At 35.7% G+C, this 22132-nt stretch overlaps 1 protein-coding gene across 2 annotated transcripts; it reads left to right on the top strand.

Annotated features, from left to right (window-relative positions):
- The first annotated feature begins 5071 nt into the window (after positions 1-5071).
- On the top strand, positions 5072-20774 carry LOC122061753 (protein DOWNY MILDEW RESISTANCE 6). Of its 2 annotated transcripts, XM_042625204.1 has the most exons (5): positions 5072-5592; positions 5914-6161; positions 18314-18638; positions 18735-18991; positions 20621-20774. In XM_042625204.1, exons 1-4 carry the CDS (start codon positions 5395-5397, stop codon positions 18981-18983), a joined length of 1020 nt encoding a protein of 339 aa, XP_042481138.1. In that variant the 5' UTR covers positions 5072-5394; the 3' UTR covers positions 18984-18991; positions 20621-20774. The 2 variants fall into 2 exon arrangements, with proteins under 2 accessions (XP_042481138.1, XP_042481137.1); XM_042625203.1 differs by lacking the exon at positions 20621-20774 and having other exon boundaries at positions 5073-5592; positions 18735-19306.
- Positions 20775-22132: the final 1358 nt, after the last annotated feature.

Raw genomic sequence — 22132 nt, 5'->3', positions numbered from 1 at the left:
TCAATAGCTTTGGTATCCACGGGTCCTCCTATAATTTAGTATTAGCTCCAAAACAGACACTCATCAATTGTCTAAGTTAAAGGGCTGCCAAAGTTAAAACACTAATAATATTGTTCCACACAAGATTAACTAACAGAGCCCGGTCTATTGTGTGTGTATGCAATTCTTTAACCTAGACCACCCACATTTTTAGGAGAACATACCTTAAGGTAAGGTATAGAGTTAAAACCTTTTCTGTCACTACCACCACCCCACAAAGAATTTGCATTAGTAGTGTCCAATTTACTACACACCTTGTTGGGAAAATAAAAACAGGCCATCCAATATGTATGAATGGCAGATAAGACTGGCTGTATCAGCGCGACACACCTTGCATAGGTCAAAAGACTAACTTTGCAAGAGCCTAGTTGTTTGTCTATCTGATTAACAATAGACTGCAAACACTTTGTCTTAGACCTAGGGTAGAAGGACTCATTCCAAGATACACAATCTCATAGGTCATTTCCTTCTAATGTAGAGGGGTTTCGGAGGAGTTCTTAGAGTGTCTAGATCAGTAGTAGACCACACGGTCAAGTCGAAGACACTGACTGATTTTTTCGAATTTTCAGCATTTTCAGCAAAAACCCTATCTTTTGACTCAGTTAGTATTAGGGGTGTCAACGGTCCGGGTTGGTGCGGTTTTGGTCCGGTTCCACCGGTTTCGGTGTGACTTTGGAACTGACCAAAACCGACCCATTAAGGATTTATCGGTTTCGGTCTAGTGTCGACTTCGGTGCGGTTTGGGTTCGGGTTGGTACCGGTTTGGATTTATCAGGTTCATTTTGGTTTGGATCGGTTTTTTAAACTGGTATGGAGCAATTAGGAAACAACCAAATGCTGAACTGCTGAACTTCGGTTTCTTAAATCAATTTGTAACCGGGTTGGTTTTGGTTTTTGGTCTAGTTTGGATTTGACTTTCCATACAAATGTATACAAAACTATGCAAATTTTGATTTTTTTAATGAATTTTGGAGTGTTTCGGTTTCTTACCGGTTTGGTTTCGGTTTCGATCCGGGTTTTGAGCCGGTTTNAAAAATGCCCCTAGACCTTTCCAATGACGTATCTTTCTCATACGGAATCGGAACACGATGAAATCATAACCGTTGGAAAGATTATATTTTTGTCGTAGTGTTACATGGAGAACACTTCCTTTAAAAAATTAATATTCAATGCCAAAACTACCCTCAACTGCCATAAATGCCGTAAATTCTTCATACGGTATCGGAATGTGACGAAATCAAATGTACTGGACTAGGTAAATTACAATCTATCCTTTTCATGAGAATCAATCTTCCAAAAATGTCATTTTCACTACCGAAAATGCCCTCGATTGTAAATATGCCAATTTTTTCAGTTTTGACCCAGAAACCCGCACCACCTATTAATGATGTATTAAACCACTCCATGCATACCAAGCTGCTCTGTTATCTCATCGGTGACATTGGACACTGCCATGTCATCATTTTCATCCACATCACCCAAACTGGCCACGTCATCACCGCCACGTGGCCGAGTTGCCAACAAGGACAACCATAAAACAACAAGAGGCACTCGCACTCTCAAAACACCACCAAACAAACCAAAGGAAAAAATTACATTCAAAAAATTGGCCACCCAGCTTTATCTCCCTAACGATTCGGTTAAGATCTCTAGGAAGAGTTTGATCATCGAGAAAAGTAGACCTTGTACTGAAGTACATGCCAAGTTTGCCAACCAATCTGCCGCTCTGTCACTTTCCCGAAAATGGAAAAAGATTTGAGTTCTAAGAGAGTCACATAGAGTCTTAACTTCCTCAAACCAATACTAGCAACTCCATAGCTCACATACCCTGTTAGACACTGAATTCATAATAGAAAAATCTGAGAAGCCCATATCCATACATAACCTTAACCAATCCCTCAAGGCACTCAGCTCAGCCACAGAATTAGAACAAACACCATAGAAACTAGAGAAAGCCACAAGTACATTGCCTTCCTTATTTCTGATGAGACCTCCCCCTCCACTAATATCAGGATTTCCTTTGCTAGCTCCATCCACATACAACTTGATTGATGACAAGGGGAAGCCAAATCGTGGGAATTGGAGCTCTTAGCCTTGCAACAATGGGATTGATATTAAACACTTGCAAAATAATATTCTTCGTCATAGACGGCACTTTCTAAATTTAGATGGAAGAGGGATCTCATGCACTCACCTTTCGTTTCAGGGATAAAAGGTGAAAAAATCGTACTTTTTTTGAAAAGAAAAAGGCAAAAGTGACCAATACTGACCGATCTGGATCAGATTGGTATCGGTCTCTGTCGATACCAATATCGATATCGAGACTAAATCGTTGGTCATACTCCAATCCGGATCGGTTACCCGTATCATTTCAGGGGTAGAAAGGTAAAAAATCGTACTTTTCTAAAAATAAAAATGCAAAAGTGACTGATACTGACCCGTATCATTTCAGGGGTAAAAAGGTAAAAAAGTCATACTTTTTTGAAAAGAAAAAGGCAAAAGTGATTGATACCGACCCGCATCATTTCAGGGGTAAAAAGGTAAAAAAATTGTATTTTTTGAAAAGAAAAAGGCAAAAGTGACTAATACCGACCGATCCTCTCCGATACTGATCCAGATTGGATTGGTATCGAGAAAGTGACTGATATCGATCGATCCTCTCCGATACTGATCCAAATTGGATTGGCATTGGCAGAGATCGATACCAATACCGATACCAAGAACTACATCCTTGGTCATACCCAAAATAAAAATGTCAGCCTCATTGCCCATTGCCATCCTTAGGGGTGTCAACGGTCCGGGTTGGTGCGGTTTCGGTCCGGTTCCACCGGTTTCGGTGTGACTTTGGAACTAATCGAAACCGACCCATTAAGGATTTATCGGTTTTGATCCGGTGTCGGCTTCGGTGCGGTTTGGGTTCGGGTTGGTACCGGTTTGGATTTATCAGGTTCATTTCGGTTTGGATCAGTTTTTTAAACCGGTATGGAGCCATTAGGAAACAACCAAATGCTGAACTGCTGAACTGCTGAACTTTGGTTTCTTAAATCGATTTGTAACCGGGTTGGTTTTGGTTTTTGGTCTAGTTTGGATTCGAATTTCCATACAAATGTATACAATCCTTTGCAAATTTTGATTTTTTTAATGAATTTTGGAGTGTTTCGGTTTCTTACCGGTTTGGTTTCGGTTTCGATCTGGGTTTTGAGCTGGTTTCGGTTTGGTTTCGGGTTCATCCGGTTTTCGGTGCTGTTCGGTTTGGTTTTGGGGTTGCAATACTCGAAACCGAACCGAACCAATAAGGCTTCGGTTCGGTTGGGTCCGGGTTGTTATCGGTTCGGTCCGACCGGTTTTACCGGTTCGGTTTAGGAATTGACACCCGTAGTGAGTATCATGGGAGATTTTCCCAATTCACCCGTTTAAGCCCTCAACGGAATCTGCAAAGTTTGGTTGTATAAATTATGATTTTTTTTTTAGTTTTCGATTCCATTTACGTTCTTACCCTGGTTACTTGTTTTTACATTTTTTAGAAGTAGCCTCGCTGTATAAGATCTCTTTGGGGATTCTGAAAGACATCTTTCATTTTTTTAATTAAAAAGTAGTTGTTTTACACTTCTTCCTCTCTAGAATTAGGGTTTCATTTAATTTGTGGATTCAAGAGTTCGTCCATGTGAGGACAATATCTAAGCCTACACTTTTAACAGTGTCAACTTCACTCCCAGTATATTGCTTAAATATCTTTTATGGTCATGAGACATATTTCTAGAAAAATGGACTCTACTTTTATAAAAATTGACATGTTGCTTAGAAAGATCCGAAGATAATTCAAGAATCACTTTAGTTGATAAAACACATTCATCGTCTTAGTCGCTCTACAAAAGATAAAGGTATCATCGGAAAGCAAAAGATGAGACACCTCAAGGTCTGTCTTATGATTTTCACATCCTTGAATAGATTTAAGTCTTCAGACACACCTAGTAACCTCAACAAAATTTCTATAACAATAATAAAAATAAAAGGACTTAGTGGGCACCCCTTCGAATCCTTATTATAAAGTGATCAATAGTTTCAAAGGAACTACCTTCTAATTTAACAAATAGAGATCCGCTAATTGAGATCAATTGTTTCAAATCCTTGTGAACTTTTTTTATTTTAGTTCCGTGAATTATTTATATAGTTCCTCATAGTTGTGTTTTAAGGATTTTTAATGTGTCTTAGTAGAATTTCTAGTTAATAAAAAAAAAATCAAAATTGAACAAAAAAAATTGAAAAAGATTTGAGTAGCCTTAGAATGATTCTCATTTTCTCCTATTGCCTTTGCTAATAATCTGATTTCCTCTGATCTTGGAAGCCTTTCAATTGAATAAAGTACAAGTTGTGTTGACCTAAAAAGGGTGAATAGTGAGGGACCATGCGTCACAAAAGGGATCTCTTGAGCCCGACTCTTCATCATCAATTGGGGCCACTTGAATGACGTTTTCTATGGTTATCGTGAGCTTCGGTCTTTTCTAATCTACAAATTGTGAGGTTTTCATGGGTTTTGATTTTCCTTATCTACCTATTGGAGCTGAGAATTTTTAAACATATAGATCCTAAGTTCACTTATTCAATGTGAATTTTCAGCTCAGGACTTCTAGAAGCTTGAATTGATAAATATAGGAAATCATATGATATTACATGGATGGATAAATAATTAAATTTGAAGTTATTATTTTTTGTGATTAAGCTAAATAATTTCTTAAAGTAGTATATCGCTGATATACCCAGATTTGTGTATATCTATCTTCTCTCATTTGAAAAGTCCCTTGTTGTCCTCCAATTGATTAAGCCGCGAGATTTAAAATAACGGGTGGCTTACCTAGCTAACTTCCTCTCTTTTTAAAATATTCAACAGTTAAATTTTTTACATCATATATTCTTCTTTATGACAGAATTACCAAAAAAAAAAAAAAAAAAAACCCAGGACACGTTGTACTTACTACCAGATTTTTATCATCATTTTGCCCATGTGAGAATCACGCTAGCGTTACAACTTACAAGATTTTTCCAAATGGAGAAGGCGATAGAGATGACTGTTCATTACCCTTCATTCCATTGCATAGGCTGAGCCGCTGATGCAATGAAGAATCCGTAACCATACGTCAGTGAGAGGCAAGTCATGTGAACGAACCATTACGAGGGGCGTAGACTTGGCAAGAGGAAGCTTTGGCCCCTTCTCTATTTATTTAAAACTCCTTAAACCCACCTTCGTCGAAGATACCATAACCGACCAAAAAGGACCCCTGACTCTCTGCAACTGAAGCACTCCTTCTCTCTCTCTCTCTCTCTCTCTTTCCTCTTCTGTGCGCTCTAGCTAATTCCATGGAATCGAAGATACTCTCTACCGGAGTCCGGCCATCGAGATTGCCGCAGAATTATGTCAGACCGGATTCTGAGAGACCTAGGCTTTCTGAGGTGAGCGACTGCGAAAACGTTCCGGTGATCGATTTGGGCAGTGTGGGCAAGGGACAAATAAGCCGAGAAATCGGGTCTGCATGCCGTTCTTATGGCTTCTTCCAGGTCTTTTCCTCTACTTTCCTTTCTATATTTTTATTAATTCTAATTAGCCATGGCTGCTTCTTTCTTCCATCTTCTAATGTCTTCCCGTTCTTTCTGTAAAACTCTCGTCTTTTTCTCTTTACCCCTCCCCCACCCGCCCTATGTCCCGAGAGAAGAGGGGAACCCCACCTATATTTTACTAGTCTATGGGGTTATGGTGACGATCCCCATCATACATGTATGACATGATGCATAATATGATGATGATGTATAAGTACTGATATATTTATATTATTTTTGTTCCTTTTGGGTGGGGATATGGAATTTGGTGCTACTATGTAGGTGATCAACCACGGAGTGTCTTTGGAGTTAACGGAGAAAATGCAACAGATGGCACAAGACTTCTTCGACCTACCGTTGGATGAGAAGTTGAAATATTATTCGGATGATCCAACGAAGACGCTGAGGCTGTCCACAAGTTTTAATGTGAAGAAAGAGACTGTTCACAACTGGAGAGACTATCTTCGACTCCATTGCTATCCTTTGGAAAACTACGTCCACGAGTGGCCTGATCATCCTTCTTCTTTCAAGTCAGCTTTCTTATTCCCTAACTCCTCCTTCAATTCCTCTTTACCTTTTTTAGCTTCTTCTTCTTCTTCTTCTTCTTCTTCTTCTTCTTCTGTTAATTTGATTCCACTACATATGCATCTCTCACACTATATTAGGTAGGTTAACGTTAGAATCCATGGAGCTATCTATGGCCAGTTTCCTCTCTAGCTAGCTATTAGTGCTAATAGTTGCAAAGGCTGGTGTGGTGGTTGTGAGATATTTACCATTAGAGCAGAGCAGGGAGAGAGAAATTTAATTATGACTCGGATTTCTAAGAACAATAGGCAATGGGCATTGGAGATGGACATATAGAAGGTCCAGGGTCCCCCGGTTCACGGGGTGGAAGGTGGATAGTAGGGATAAAATAATAGGGCTAGGCAAGGGTTGGAATTTCTTTTCAAGGTCTCAAATGCTTTTATAGTGTTCTAATTATTAATTGTTTAATTAATAATTAACGATGAAATTAACGATGATGATGTAATCTAATACACTCTTATTAAGGAATGTTGATTGGTATAAAATTACTAATGATTGCTAGTCAACAAGTGGGGGAGGGGGCCTTGGTTCACATGTGGGGTGTTGGGTTAATTAGAGTTGTCACCTGTTCGGCTGCTATGGAGTAGTACAAAGAGAGTAATGATATTTGGTGGACCTCCCTCTCGAGTCTAGACTCTAGAGATGGGCTTGCTGCCTCTTCAGTCTTGAGTCTTTGGCCTTTTCCAAAGACTTCAGGTCAAGCTACAAATAAGTGGAATCTGAAATGGGATTTCGATCCGATCCTGATTCTCATTCCCATTTCGATCTTGATTCAGCCAGAATCGGCCTGAATCACTGTTTCAGAAGTTGGAAACGGATTGGTTAAATTAGTTGATTAATGATCAGAATTAGCCGTGATCAATCTCGAAACTTGACATTTCGGAGCAGCCAATTTCTAAATTCTTTTGGATCAAATCATTAGGTTTTCAGAGTTAAGGGGTTGATTCTAGAATTTTTAGATCGATTCCAACTTATTTCAAATCGGTCCAAAATAAAATCAATAGAGGTCAATTCAACCTCCGTTTCCATGTTTTAAATCCAAAAAATCTTTGAAGAAAAATTGAATGCATATATAACTTGGTTTAATTTTCTCTAAAAATTAAATTTCTATTATTGACTTCATATAAAGGGACGGAAATTGATGATGGAAGATGAGTAAAACTTTCTCCATAGGTATTATGACCGATATTTTAAAAAGGTATTAAAATCCTATGGAGATTTGTGAACCTTAAGATAATGAATGAACCTCCTCCATCCATAGGTTTAGAAAAAAAATTCTATTCCAAATTTGGTTCATCTTCCTTCCTAGTCCAAGAGACCAATAGACCAATAGATTATTTTATTCCTTCCTTAAGAAGGAAAAGAAAAGAAGAAAGTGGGGATGACATCAACTTGGTAAAAATACGAAATGGGAAGCCCACTAACCAGAGTCTACCACACAAGGCCCGCAATAGGATCATGTATATGTGGTGCTCAAATTGATATAAGTAACATAATATAATAATCGTTTATAAAAAATAAAAATAACAATATAAGCATCGAACCCACTAAATTAATTTTAAGATTAAACCTATTTTATCTTTTATCTATTTTAATTTTATTACTGTTTATTTCCCGGAAATAATGGGAACAAAGTGATGTCAAATAGCTATTTTAATGTTAGTGCGTGTTGCGTGTGCACTTACGTATGCATGTACGTGAGCATAGGTCTGCTCATGATGTCAGCAAATAGACGTCAACATTACATTATTCGTCTCTCTCTCGCTCTCTCTCTCTCTAAGATTCAAAAAGAAGAAGATTTGGTAGCGAGATTCACGCCTTAGTTTTTGTCTGGACCGTCGTTAGAAAATGAAAAACCACGCAACACTCCACTGCCACAAACACGGCAAACAAATTTTCATTTACGGAGACTTTGTTTAAAGTACTAAGTTTTTCTTCACTTATGTTTAGATTAGGGGAGGACCACTTGTTGTGATGTGACTTTATGATGGTAGATAAATACTACTTTTAGATTTAATTAAATGATTTACATGTTTATGGTGCAGAGATTCTTCTTTTGCCTGAGGAAAAGTCAGTCTTGTTGTTTATTCTATTATTTTATTTTATTTTAATACAAAATGATTCTTCTCAGTTGGCATAGCTTCCATTAACACTCTCTCTTTCTCTCTCTAGAAATGATACCTCTACCTCTACCTCTGTTGATTGAATTGATACGACACATTATACCTGGTTGGATGCTGGCTTATTTAGATATAGAGAAATTTGGTAGAAGTTTTCTTTATATTCTGGGTGCAGAAAAAGTACAATCATTAATGATCATAGAGGTCTGCCCCTATAATACAGGATCGATAATACTCATATAGTTTGTCCCCGAAACCCAAGGGTGATCATTCAAATCACTAGGTTAAGGGATTCTCCTTTGAACATGAATATCAGTGGGAAAACTCGATCCAAGAAATTTTTACATAAAAAAAATATATGTCATAGAATTCTCATTCTTTCCTCCTAATATTTTATATATTTTATTCTCTCCTCCCTAATCTTGTGCCTTGTGTCAGATAGGATACTCTTACAGTCTTGTGTATGTACAACACAAAATTCCTCAGTTTCTTGATATCCTCTTTTGATTGCAATTAAGAATTATTTGTGTCTAGGAGTGCAATCTACATCAATGCTCCCTGTGTTTATCTTGTTCCTCTACAAATCATGGGTAGAATTGTCTTTTTACATAAGAAAGACACATGAGAAGAATAAAGTAGACAACACTCTCGGACAAAGTTGTTCTTCTCTTACAATTAATATTGGGATTGAAATATGGGATTAATATTGTATTAATTGGGATCACATATGACACATGTAAAAACATCAATCACTTAAAATGCATGTATTGAGGGACTCACATGCATAAATTAGCAGTTAACGCTCAGCATACATGTGCCCACGTACTAGTTAGGTTGCACATTTCCTTCTTTATATTTTTTATTATTTTTTTGGGGTAGAATTATTTATCTTTTATATAGGTAATGTTGAAAGTTAGGCACTTACAAGTAGACGAGGATAAAAATATTGTTTTAATTTAAAAATAAATAAAATGATCACCACTTAGAACACAATGGGATTGTTTTCCATGCCTTTTTCACATATAACTAACTCTCCATTTGTTTAGAAGGTAAAAAATGGTGAAAAACTTATGAGAACAGGTCCCACATATGAGTTGGGTTGAAAAATAAAAAGAAAGAAAGAAAAAAAGAAAAGAATTAATACTTTTTAGTGGAGATATATTTGGTGGGAGAAAAAATACACGGATACAGGTGGGAGTGGATGGAAGAGGAGAGACACAACATAATGAATTTTTTGAATATTGCCAATTAGTAGGAATTTGGAAGTGAGTAGGGTGAGATTAAGTGGAGTGCCATATCATCGATAAGAAAACACACATTTAATGAGATTGTATGGTAAGCTTCCACCCCATTTAAGAGCTTAAGACTATATTTCCTCTTGACAATTTTCTCTCTCTTCCCTAACCTTGGAAACCTCCTATTGACGAAATTGATTTCCAAGCAATGATTCGTATCTCCTACCATTGATAGCATGCAGGACCTTTGCCCTTTAATTTTTTTTTGGTAAAGTTGTGTAGAAGTATTTTGGCACAAGTGTTGCAAAATCTACTTTTGGCTAGAGAAGCAGTATGGGCATAAATGGTCAATGTGGTCAATCTGAACCATTGATTTGATAGATCACCTTTTTAATTGGCCACATATTGAATTTAAGGTCTAATTCAACCATGTGGCTAACCTTGGATTAGATATTCCACTAATAGTTTCGAGTCATTGAATTGTTATACATATTTTCACTCTTTTTTTAACATTTTAATCAAGTTTGATCGTGAATTTTGCTGTTGGACCTAATCTATTGCAAATATTTGAACATCAATATGGTGCCAACTAGTAATTTTTACATGTTCCAACTAAGTGGGCGTTTTTTAAATAGAACATTAGCAAATGGGAAAAGATCCTTTGCCGGGCTGGGAGGCTGTTGCACTTGAGAGCGCTGGTGGGATTTTTATTTTATTTTATTTATTTATTTATTTATTTCATTCTAGGGAGTAGGATAATCTACGCAGGCTGTATGTAGATTGGTAGGGATCCTTTTCCCTTAAAAATGTAATTGCATTTTAAGGGTGGTGTTCTTCTTTTCCCTAGTAGAAATTCCTATAGTATAATTTAAAATATTTTTCTTTTCTTCTATGATTCAGTATATTATGACTTCTCTCAAAATATTTTTCTTTTCTTCTATGATTCAGTATATTATGACTTCTCTCAATTTAAAAAAAAAAAAAAAAACTTATATTAATTAAGGTCAAAGGTGGGGGCGTTGCCTGCTTACTTGCATGTGGATAGTGGACCAATGGGGGTGTGGGTATGAGAGGGCAAAGGGTCTTTTCCTGGGGTGGGGGGTGGCAACCTGGCCAGGTTTTTCCTATTAATTAAACGTGAGTGATTCATTGTGATAGTGGACTACACTAATTTTATTTCATGACTTATCTAAAAGAGTTTAAAGAAATGCTTTAAAAATAAGTTCAAAATGATGATATTTATTTTTTTATTGAATGATTTATTTTTTTTATGATAAATCTATTAGATGAGATTACTTTTGATTTTATTAGACTTTGATTTTTTTTTTTTGACCTTTAAGGTAGAGTTTGACTAATATGTTTATTATCCACAAATTGCTTTATCTAATTTTTCGAGTTTGAATCCTTCCTTTATGTGGTGTCTTCCTCACATGAGATTTCATCGTCTATAAAGTATTGAATGGATGTTTGGTATCAATCAATTTTGATCCGAATTTTAAAATTGTGCTCAATGTAGTCAATTTTATTATTATTATTATTATCTTAATTTGGAAACTAAAAAGTCAACATTTAAATCACTTTATTCTTTTTTAGGGGCGTCAGCCTTTGATTATAAGCAAATGGGGACCAAATGCTGACAAGTCGAGGGGCCAAAAATATTTTTTTTTAAATCTTTTCTTGGTAGGAATTTTCTTTTTAATCAAAAGCTAATGTAGGTATCCAAACCAAAACTAGGGGAATGGAGATATCCTAGAGATCAATTTTTAAGGGAAAAAAAATAGAAAGTTTAATGGGACGGTTGCATTAATCGTGGGAGAAAACAGGGAAGGCACCGACTGGTCCCAGAAAACAAAAGCTGAGAAAAGCTAAAATTTAAAAAGACGTTAGAAAAGACCAGAAAGGCGGTGGGCCGGTTGGGTTCTTTAGTTGTCGGGGGAAAGGGATGGCCCCAATGCATTTAATCTGTCTTTAGGCAAAGAAATATCTCTCTCCAAGTCCATAATGTGTGCCGCAAGCCCGCAACCTAACAGTAAAACATCTGTAAATGTGTAATGTGTGGGCCCACTTCCACATGACAATACCTTCCCCCGAACACAAACAAACGCCCACCGTATTATCTACCGCGCCTCACTCCCTCCACCCTTCACTCCTTCGTATCGACGCTCGAGTAATCAACTCGACAGCGACCGATATGGCCGCCCATGTTCTTATTGAAAATAATAATAATAAGACATTATTAGCCAATGACTAATCAGAACTGGAACAGTGATTGGTTGAGTATAATTACATTATGAGATTGGGATTTGGGGTTGAAATTAAATTACAACACCTATCATACGGATCCTAGGATCCCAACCACTAAATCGGTGGGGTCCTCTTCACCCCCTTCGTGGGGATCCCATTAATTCAATGGGGGCCTGAGTTCTCATGCATTAGTGGATGCTCCTTGAAGACATTGTCGATGTCTTCCGTGCATTTTCCTTGGTACTGAAGTCAGTCATCAATTTACAGTTGGTGGCTGCAGCCTGCAGTTGCCGTATTTGACCCATACATTAAATTCTTTCCTTTTTCGCTTAATTGCAAATTGGACACAGATTTATGTATGAACACACAAATCATCAATGATGCTCCCCACTCACAACTGTCAATGGTAAAACATCATCAATAGTGTTTATTGGATTGAAAAAATAGCCATGGACACGGATGTGTTGCCATAGAAATCTGAGCCCATTGTTTTCATACGGAGAGTCAAGAGTCAAGAGTCAAAGAAATCGAGCACGAGGAGATGGGAGTTTGGTTGGGACTCTCTAATGTCTAAGTTAAGTTACCGACAAACATTAGTAAGAGTTCATAATATAAAAATTGAAGACATAGAGAAGAGACCTTTGCACATGACATATTATATATATATATATGGGAAAAGGTTGGGTATGCTGCCGATATCAAGTATGCTAGCATCCATTGTGTATATCTCTTTTTTTCCTTTTTTAGAAATGACCCTCATATCATTACTGAATGATATTCCATCATGTGATCCTATTGGTGCTATTCGTTAGCATACTTGATATCGATAGCATACCTATCCCTCTTCCTATATATATATATATATATATATATAGATAGAAAGTGAGAAAGATGAGAAAGTGAGAGAGAGAGAGAGAGAGAGAGGGAGAGAGAGAGAGAGTGGAGGAGGAGGGGCATGTGTTCATGTAGTCCTGAGGTCAAATTGGTTACATGGACCAGAATTCACATAGGCAAGGCAAAAGGTGTAACATGTCATTGTAGACCAAAATTCACGTAGGAGAGGTTGATGGTGCAACATGTCTCTGTTCTGTAACCAAATGTCATAGCCGTTGTAACTGTCATTAATGGAGAGTCTCTAAAATGTTAAAACATGGAGGGTTGAGTCATACCTAGACTTTTGTGTGGCTTCATTTAGTGCCTCATCGGTTTCCCTATAGCCTTAGTTTAATCATACGTTAGGCTTGACTACATACCTATAGGGTTGATCTCCTGCTACATGTTGATTACGATTGGAGAGCTGATTTCCTGAAGTCTGAATAGATTCAGGGAAGTAAACTGTTAGTTTTTTTTTCCTTTCCTCCTACACTTAATTCCCTTGAAGCTTCATTAGTAATCTTTCTCTTTTCCATTCTCTTTTGAAGATGTCTATCCGTAGCCACTAATTGGTAAGGGGTTTTCAGCTAGGGCTAGCGAAGGAACTTCTAAGCTTGTGGAGCAAATTCTCGAACCACTTGTGATCGATCTGGAAGAGCAGGCGGATCCTCTGGCATGAGGAGATCGAGAGGGAAATGATTTGAGCTAAAGAGCTCGCCCAAAGCTATAACGCTCAGGGTGGTAACCTTAATCCTCTTGAGCTCGATCTGACGGTCAACTAGGATGCCATTCAGCATGAGTCCTCTAATGTGCAGACTGGGCTTTCGGCTACCCTTGTTGGACACTTCCTACCTTGCCTTGATGATCAGGCCGTCATTCTGTGAAAATATGAGCGGATTGTCTACACACAGAGAGTGAAAAAATAGAACATAGGGAGGTGACTGTGTTAGGATTTTTATGTGGACTAAACTGATACCGATTGATCCATTGGGCCCAAGCAATTAGACCCACTATGATTAGGAAACTCCTAGCCCAATCCATTGTGTGAATGAATTAAGGTTTTAGGAATTCTATTATAAATAAAAGCTAAAGGTCCCTGCAGCCGTCACTTTAACACCTTCATAGTTTTGAAAGCACTGACTTCCCCACATAAATAGTGCATGTGAGAATATTCCAAGGGTGAAAAGCTACAGAAGATCTTAGCGGCTGGGACTCTATTGTGTAGTTCTTTGTTACAAGACCAATCTTCAAATACATGGGAGAGAGTTACATGATCAATACTTATGGGACTTTTAAACTTACACACAGGTATTTTTCTACTCCCATTGATTATCATGTATGGGGTAAATCTATATGCGTTATAAGGTTTAGGGACTACACCCATGGTTAATCTTTTATGATAGGTTTATGATTCTTGTATTCTAACATCAATGGGTTATTCATATGATTCTATGGTAAAGAATCTCCAAAAATTGGTATCAGAGCCAAGCCTTATAGTGTTAGAATCAAGAAAATCAAAGAAAAATTGATTTTATATAGGGTTTGGGTCCCAAATCATGGAAATTATAATTTTACTATCACTTAAAGGTCCCACATCAAAAAATTTTCTTCACGAAAGTTGTAGAGGACAAGAAGACGGTCGCGGTAATATACTGCACATCATCGAAAACCTCCAGACGTTCCGACACGCTATCGAAAACCTACTATCAGAGGAGAGTTTTTTTTTTTTATTAAAAAAAAATTGTGATGGTGAGTCATCACCGGGTCAACTCGGTAGGGTTTTCGAGTTAACCCGGAGGTGCAGTGGGTCAACCCTTGGCCAACCCTGTTTGACTCGATCAAAGGTTGACCGGGTCGACTACTCGACCTGAAGACCCCGGGTATGACCTAGATTCCCAACCCGAAGACCTGAATTTTAACTCGAAACTAATTTGTCCGAACCAGATTAGACCACTTGGCCGAACCGGTTGGTTTGGGCAAACCAGATTGATTTTGATCCATTTTTTTTGTAACTTCAAATGGCTTGTATCAGCAAACGGTGAAGAAGTTTTCACCCTGATTTTTTGCATTGAGTTCAATTTTTCGTGCTCTTCGTTTTGATATATTATGAGCCTAGTTTTGGTCAATTTTTATGGTCTATTTTATATAAGTTATTAGTATGGGTGTTTTATGATTCTTTATGATTTTCCTATTAATTGGAAGAAATAAAAGAAAATCAACTCATACATTACTTGTATATCAGAATATGAACTTGTTTATTATTGGCAATGATAATTCATGCTTTTGTTTATGAATATTTTTTTATTCATGCTTAAACAATCCCACCGTTAGCTACCAGAATGAATTTGTAGACTATTGCAGTAAGATTGAATGGAATCCACTAAAGTGGTAAAATTTAACCTTATTGTAATAGAATACAAATCAAATGTCTTCTTTGTTTGAAAATATAGAGACTAATGGTTGCTAGCAAGGTTGCTAATGTTCACCCAGAGGTGACATTATTAAAGAGAAGTTAAAGTTAAAGCAAGTGAAAAATAGAATAGGGATTTCTCAACCTAGAAGATGTTGTTCATCCAAAGATGGCGGTATTTTTCAAAAGTTAGAAGAAGTCTTGCAGTAATAGTAGAAACTTGAGTGGACCAGTATGTTTCAGACCCAAAGGTCAGGAATGTAGTTACGGTTGACACTCTTGAACTAATTGATAATTGATAATTGAACATTGTAATGTTTATTTTGTTAATAGTTACATGCTAGTTCTTTTACATGTAAATTGATATTTAGTTCATGTTTAAATAACCCACAAATTTAAGCTCCCAAATTTAATTACAAGATATTGCAGTAGAATGGATGAAACCCACCAAAGTGGTAAAATCTAAAATTACTGTAATATGTTTGCAACTCAAAGGTTTTTGTCTTATTTTCAAAGACAGAGAAAGTTGTTGACAGGAATTAGATAATGCTTGCCCAAAGGCGACATTATCAAATATAAGCATAAATGTAAGTGTACTCTAGGCAGACCTTAACCTAGAAGTTGCTATTCATCCAAAAGTGACAGTAATTTTTGAAGTTGAAGAGCTCCAACGGTCATTGTAGTTTTTTAGTGGACCAGTGCATTCCAGACTCAAAGGTTGAGAATGTAGTTCGGTTGACACCCTGGTTATTTTTAATGGTTAGTGATGTAATATTGGTTTTAATTTTATTGATGTTATATGCATTAATTAAATATTGAATGGATTATTCTTCCTTGAGTAGAACCATTAAACTGAATATCTTTAAAAGTGGCTTGAGAATATGGAAGTTTACATATGCCTCAAAGACCTAGTTTTCTATACTAGGAAAACTAAGTCCATAGTTTGGTTTTTGCCCTAAAAGGTATTGAACAGTTGATCAATGGTAGTAGGGTGGATAAGGGTTTCATGACTATGACCATAGGTTATAGGTTTATTCAATGTGTTATTTTTGTATTCTGATTGGATCAATTCAGATTGGTTGGGTTGGATTAGTATCGATTTTGATCAATCCAATACCAAGTTCTCAAACACTGTCATTGTTCTTTGAAAACCTATATATGAACATTAATTGATAAATGTTTGGTTTTCTTTTGTTTTTTGGCTTATGTGAACAAGTTTATATGTATGTTACATTTAACGAATTGTATTCTCCAATAAATAGATTAATTTATGACTAGTCGAATCAAGTGGGAGGATAGAAGTATGGATCTTATGCTGTTTTATGTGGCTCGATCAGTGGGAGGATAAATTCGGTATACTAGGTTGCTAGTAGGAGGATGTTACTAGTAGAAGGTCAGTATACTAGATTGCTATTGGGAGAATAAATTCAGTGTACTATATTGTTTTTCATGCAAAAGAACTATTTTGAGTTTTATAATAATTTATTATTATCATGATATTAAAGAATTATTTATGGCTGAAATATATAGTAAAATTCATATTCATGTTATTTTATATTTGTATGTTTTGTTTGAAAAACCCTATGATGGATAAATATGTTAGAATTAAACTGTGTGTGAGCTTCTGCACATTTTATGTTACACAATATATTTCTAGGAAGCTATGAAAGGATTGGGTGGAATCCACCAAAGTGGCACATCCTATTCTTTCATAATTTTTCCAAACATAGCAAAGTTGATGACATTTGTCCAAAGGTGATGTCACCCAAGTTAAAGAAAATACATGTATGAAAAGGACTATAACTTAGAGGTTTCTAAGCCCAAATGTGATAAAAGTAATTGTATTTTCACAGTAAATTTAAAATTACAAGAGGACCAGTGCATTCTTAACCCAAATGATAGGAATATAATTACGGTTGTGACTATTGTGTGTTTTATCTACTAGATGTACATTTATTGTGTAGTTTATCTACTAGATATACATTAAATTTTTTAACCTAGTTATTTGGTGTGTATGATTCATACCTGAAATTTTTAGGGTTACTTGATCTGGTTTTAGCTCTCAGGGAACCTAAACAGGTGTTGTTGATCAAAGCACAACTTAAGAGATATAGGAACAATTTTGTTGCCCTATTAAGTTTATAATGACTTTGGAGTAATTTTGAATTGATTTTATCTTAAATTTCATTCTCTGAATTATTTATGTACATTTATGCTTCATTTGTTTGTGTTGTCTGTAGTTGATTAAGAAACACATTAACACATTAAAGCATACACTTCTGTACATATATTCATCTCAAATGTGAAAAACATGATAGGAATGAGTAAAACCCACCAAAGTGGTACATTCAGTTTAATTGTACATTTTCCAAGGTAAAGATGACATTTACCCAAAGGTGGTATCACCCAAGTTTATCGACAAAGTGCTCAAGAATCATATTTTCTGACATTAGTGTTATTGAGGTTTTTGATATGCTTGGTTAGTGAGAGTTTTATGATCTCATTTAACTAAAGATATCATGGTAGTGATGATTAATCACAGGTGGTTTGCCAAAGTTTGTGATTTATGGTGGTATTTAACATAAATCCATGGTAGTGGTGATTAATCACAGACGATTTGTCAAAGTTTGTGATTTATGGTGGTATTTAACATAAATCCATGGTAGTGGTGATTAACTACAGGCAGTTTGCTAAAGTTTGTGATTTATGGTGGTATTTAACCTAAATTCAAGGAAGAGGCAGTTAACCATAGGCGGTATGCCAAAGTAAGATATTAATTCAAGAAAATGGCGGTTTGCCAAGTGTTGATTAATATCAAAGTTTTCTACCTGTAAGGTTTTCAAGGTAGGCTGATCTTTAGATCAGTAAAGGACCTATAAAGAAATGTATATTTCATGTGATCACATATGTGATATCACTTCCTTATATATATATATATATATATATGTTTCTAGGCAATTTGGATTGATAGTTTTCTATTGTTTGTAACATTAGATAGTTATATGTTGTATATTGAGGTGTATTTTGTACTATTGTTCAATCATAGAGATTATTGATAAAATCAAAGTTTGTTTGAGTGGTGTCCAGTCTTGGGATTATTTGGTCAGGTGTCAATGGAAAGACATCAATATCAGTATAACCCAAATGGAAGATTATTGTTTGTAATTACCCCCTTGAGGCTTCAAGCATGATAGCTCTGGTAATTCATTTGACAGGGAAGTGGTGAGCACTTACTGCCGAGAAGTTCGAAAGCTTGGGTTCAGATTACTCGAAGAAATATCAGAGAGTTTAGGGTTGGAAAGGGATTATATGGAGAAGGTGTTGGGTGAACAAGGGCAGCACATGGCCATAAACTATTACCCACCATGTCCAGAACCGGAGCTGACATACGGGTTGCCGGGCCATACTGACCCGAATGCCCTTACCGTCCTCCTTCAAGATCAACGAGTGGCGGGCTTACAAGTATTAAAAGACGGGAAATGGATGGCCGTCAATCCCTACCCAAACGCTTTCGTCATTAACATCGGTGATCAATTACAGGTAATTTTCCCTTTTAATTAATCTGAAATTGAACGGAAGTAAGGAAGGATTAAAAGGTAGTTAATTAATTAATTAATTAATTAATTGTTGGTGCAGGCACTGAGTAATGGACGATACAAGAGTGTGTGGCATCGAGCTACTGTGAACACAGAGAATGTAAGGATTTCAGTGGCGTCGTTCCTGTGCCCTGAAAATTGTGCGGTGATTGAGCCGGCAAAAGAAGTGGCCGACGATGGATCCCAAGTCCCAGCAATGTACAGGACCTTTACCTATGCGGAGTACTACAAGAAGTTTTGGAGCAGGAATTTGGACCAAGAACATTGCCTTGAGCTTTTCAAGAAATGAAAAACAAGGTGTGAATTATTCTAGAGTTATTAAAATTTAAAAAACTCTTTTCTTCTAGCCCTTGTGAGCATTGTTGGCAAATCGGGTTCTGACTAGGAAAACTAAGTCAAGTTTGGTCAAAATATTAGAAACTTGATCAAGAGTCATTGGGACTCGTCCTGTATTAAAAAGTGAAAAGATTGGGAACAAATCATCCTGAGTCATTTAGGACTCATTTATTTTGCTCGAGTCACAACAAAATGGTCGATTCTTGTCAAAAGTTTAAGTAAGTATTTCTAAATAGTTTTGAATTAAAATATATTTTAATGATGTTAAATGTTCAATGATTGAAGTCTTCTATATTGAATCTAGTGACTATTGAGTGTATACATCTAAATTTTAATTAAAAAAACATGATTCATGACCATAACATCTCGAAGTCGGATCTTATCACTTTCATCCAAGAGACAATGAATGATGAGCTTCATAAAAAAATTTGAAAAACAAACACTTTTATTGTATCTTGTCTCATATAATTTATTTATTAATTATTTATTTTGATTGCTGGAGAAAGACTAGTATGAAAATAAGAGGGGGAAATTTGACATGACTCGCCTAGTTTTTGTGACTCACTCCAACTCACTAGGATTTCAAAAGGACGAGTCGAGTCACAAAACTTGGTTTTACAACAATGCTTGTGAGGTGGAAATCTTTCTTAATTATTAGGATTTTAGTTCTCTAATTAGAGTCCAAAATCACATGTCAACTATTTTTTTTTTTTTCTACGCATTCTTAATGTTGAAAGGACAAAGTTTTCTTGACCGCACGATCACAATCTGCCCAACAAAGACCCATGGGCCAAGCTTCAAGCCCATGGACATAGTCCATTGATTCAAGCACACTCTAGAAACCATGAAGGTTTTAGAGAAGTTTGTGTAACTAAAAAAAAAAGGGAGATTTCTAGAGATCCTAAGATATTAGGATCCTCCCCTAGAGATCTCTAAATTATTTTGCACATTTTATAAATATAAATGTAAAATGATGAGATTTTACACTTACCAAAGAAGAAGTGTTTTGCACTAATGGGCCAAATAATAATAATAAGGTGGCAAATTTTTTGACACCTCAAGGGTATCAATCAATAAGAAATTCCTTTATTTATATACAGTTTAATTGACTAGTTCCAAAAAGAAAAAAATTTACTATGTTGGGTTGGATTCTGAAGAACTTAGTTCTGGTGGTTAAAAAGCTGTTTATTTATTTATTTATTTATTTATTATCTTTATTAATTTTATTGTCCGTCTATCAGTGAGACCATTGCTTAATTTAGCTCATATAGTTGCTGCTTTTGTATTTCAGTTGGGAAGAAGACTTTTGTTTATTGGAAATGTTCTTTTTATTTCCTTGGTTGATTGATGATGTTCTTGTTTCGATATTTTAGTTCTACCAATAAACACTAAACACTCACATTAGTAATTTCTATGAAGATAAGATGACAATATCAACATGACATTTGGGATTAATAGAGTGAAACCTATTAGCTTCTTGTATTTTCACACTAAGAATCATACCTTCTCTTCTTGTATATCAACATAATATTTTGGATTAAGGTTCTGAACAAATTTTTTTGTTTGTGTGTTTGTTTACTTATTATGCAGCAAATGCCAGTTGTATGATGTCTCTGCACAACAATACAATTCTACATGATGGACTCTTTCAGACTTGTGCCAAATAATTTATTTAGACATTTGATTTTTTTTCTTATAAACTAAATTTAGGTGATTAACTTTTTATTCCATACCTTTCCTCTAATACACAGACCAATCAGTTGAATCTTCAACAATAAATTTCTTTTATCCAATTAAATATTTACTTAAAAAAAAAAAGGAGAGGGTTCTCTGAGCAAGTAAGGTACAATAATTATTTTAATTATCATTTTTCCTTTAAAAAAAATTAATATAATAAATCCATGTGAGAGGGCAGTTAGTCTAGCTCAGAGAACATTTTCTCGAATAATAATTAGAGCTTTGCCAAATGCCTCTTAATAATATTGATTTTGCTACTACATTGAGAGTGTGAATAGGTGAAAACTTTATTTAGTAAAAATAGTTTGCTCCCATGTGAAAAGTTTCCTCTTCTGCTGAATTTTCCCAAAATTTTTAATTCTTTCTTCCAGAGAAACGAGCAAGCCCATTGAAGCTTCTTGATTACATATTTCAATAATTGTAGTCAATTTAAAAATTTTCTGAATTCTGGTTCATATGATATTGAATAAAAAATTAACGAAGAATAATAAGCAAATTGAGTAAAAGGTTTCCTCGTGGTCCTGGAGAGAACCACCTTACCATATGGAATGATCAAATGGGGCTTAAATTTTGTAGACATAGGTAGACCTTTGTTTTAGCCCCACAAAGTTGGACAAGTCACAAAATATAAGTTTAAAATTTTAAGAAATGGGTAAAAATGTGAACTCAGATTCCCTTTTATCCCACACCCCATGGACGGTGTGAAATGAAATGGGGTTATTAATCACTGGGTAGAGGAACTTGATTCTAAAACTGCATCTCATCGACGTATGACACATGGGTATGGACATATGGGGATATAAACACATATAATCTTATCACGTGGCAGGATTAGAGATCCATGTAGAAATAATCTTATTTAAACTCTCTACAGTGGATCAGGTAAAGGCACAATTCTGACAATAGAGTGTTTCTTTTTTGGGTAGAAAACTAAACTATTTGTATTATAGTAAGAAGAGAGTAAAATCTTAAAAAACTTCATTTTAATAGCAAGCATTTTACGTTAAAGCAAATAAAAATTCTTAAAATTTGGTATTGTAAGCCAACCTAAATTGACACTCTCATTTTTGGAACAACAAATCCTATGCATGGAGCTATTATAACCAATGCAATACTTAGCATTTTGATGATTGAGCTAGGAGTCACCCATTTAATGTTATATTTTTTATTTCCATCGAAATGATATTGTTCACCATATAAGAGATTTTTCCATCTATTTTGAATTATCCTTGTTATTCGATTTAATTTGATATTTTTAAATAAATTCTAAAGCATTCTATTCTTTCAATTTAAATACCCACCTAGATTTTTGATTTCACGAAATTATCCAAAATAAAGATTTGTTAATAAGCTTACAAGCCTGAG

This window comes from Macadamia integrifolia, chromosome 14, assembly GCF_013358625.1.
Source record: "Macadamia integrifolia cultivar HAES 741 chromosome 14, SCU_Mint_v3, whole genome shotgun sequence".
Taxonomy (NCBI): domain Eukaryota; kingdom Viridiplantae; phylum Streptophyta; class Magnoliopsida; order Proteales; family Proteaceae; genus Macadamia; species Macadamia integrifolia.
Note: the sequence above shows the minus strand (reverse complement) of the source record. Positions and strands in the feature narration are given on the sequence as shown.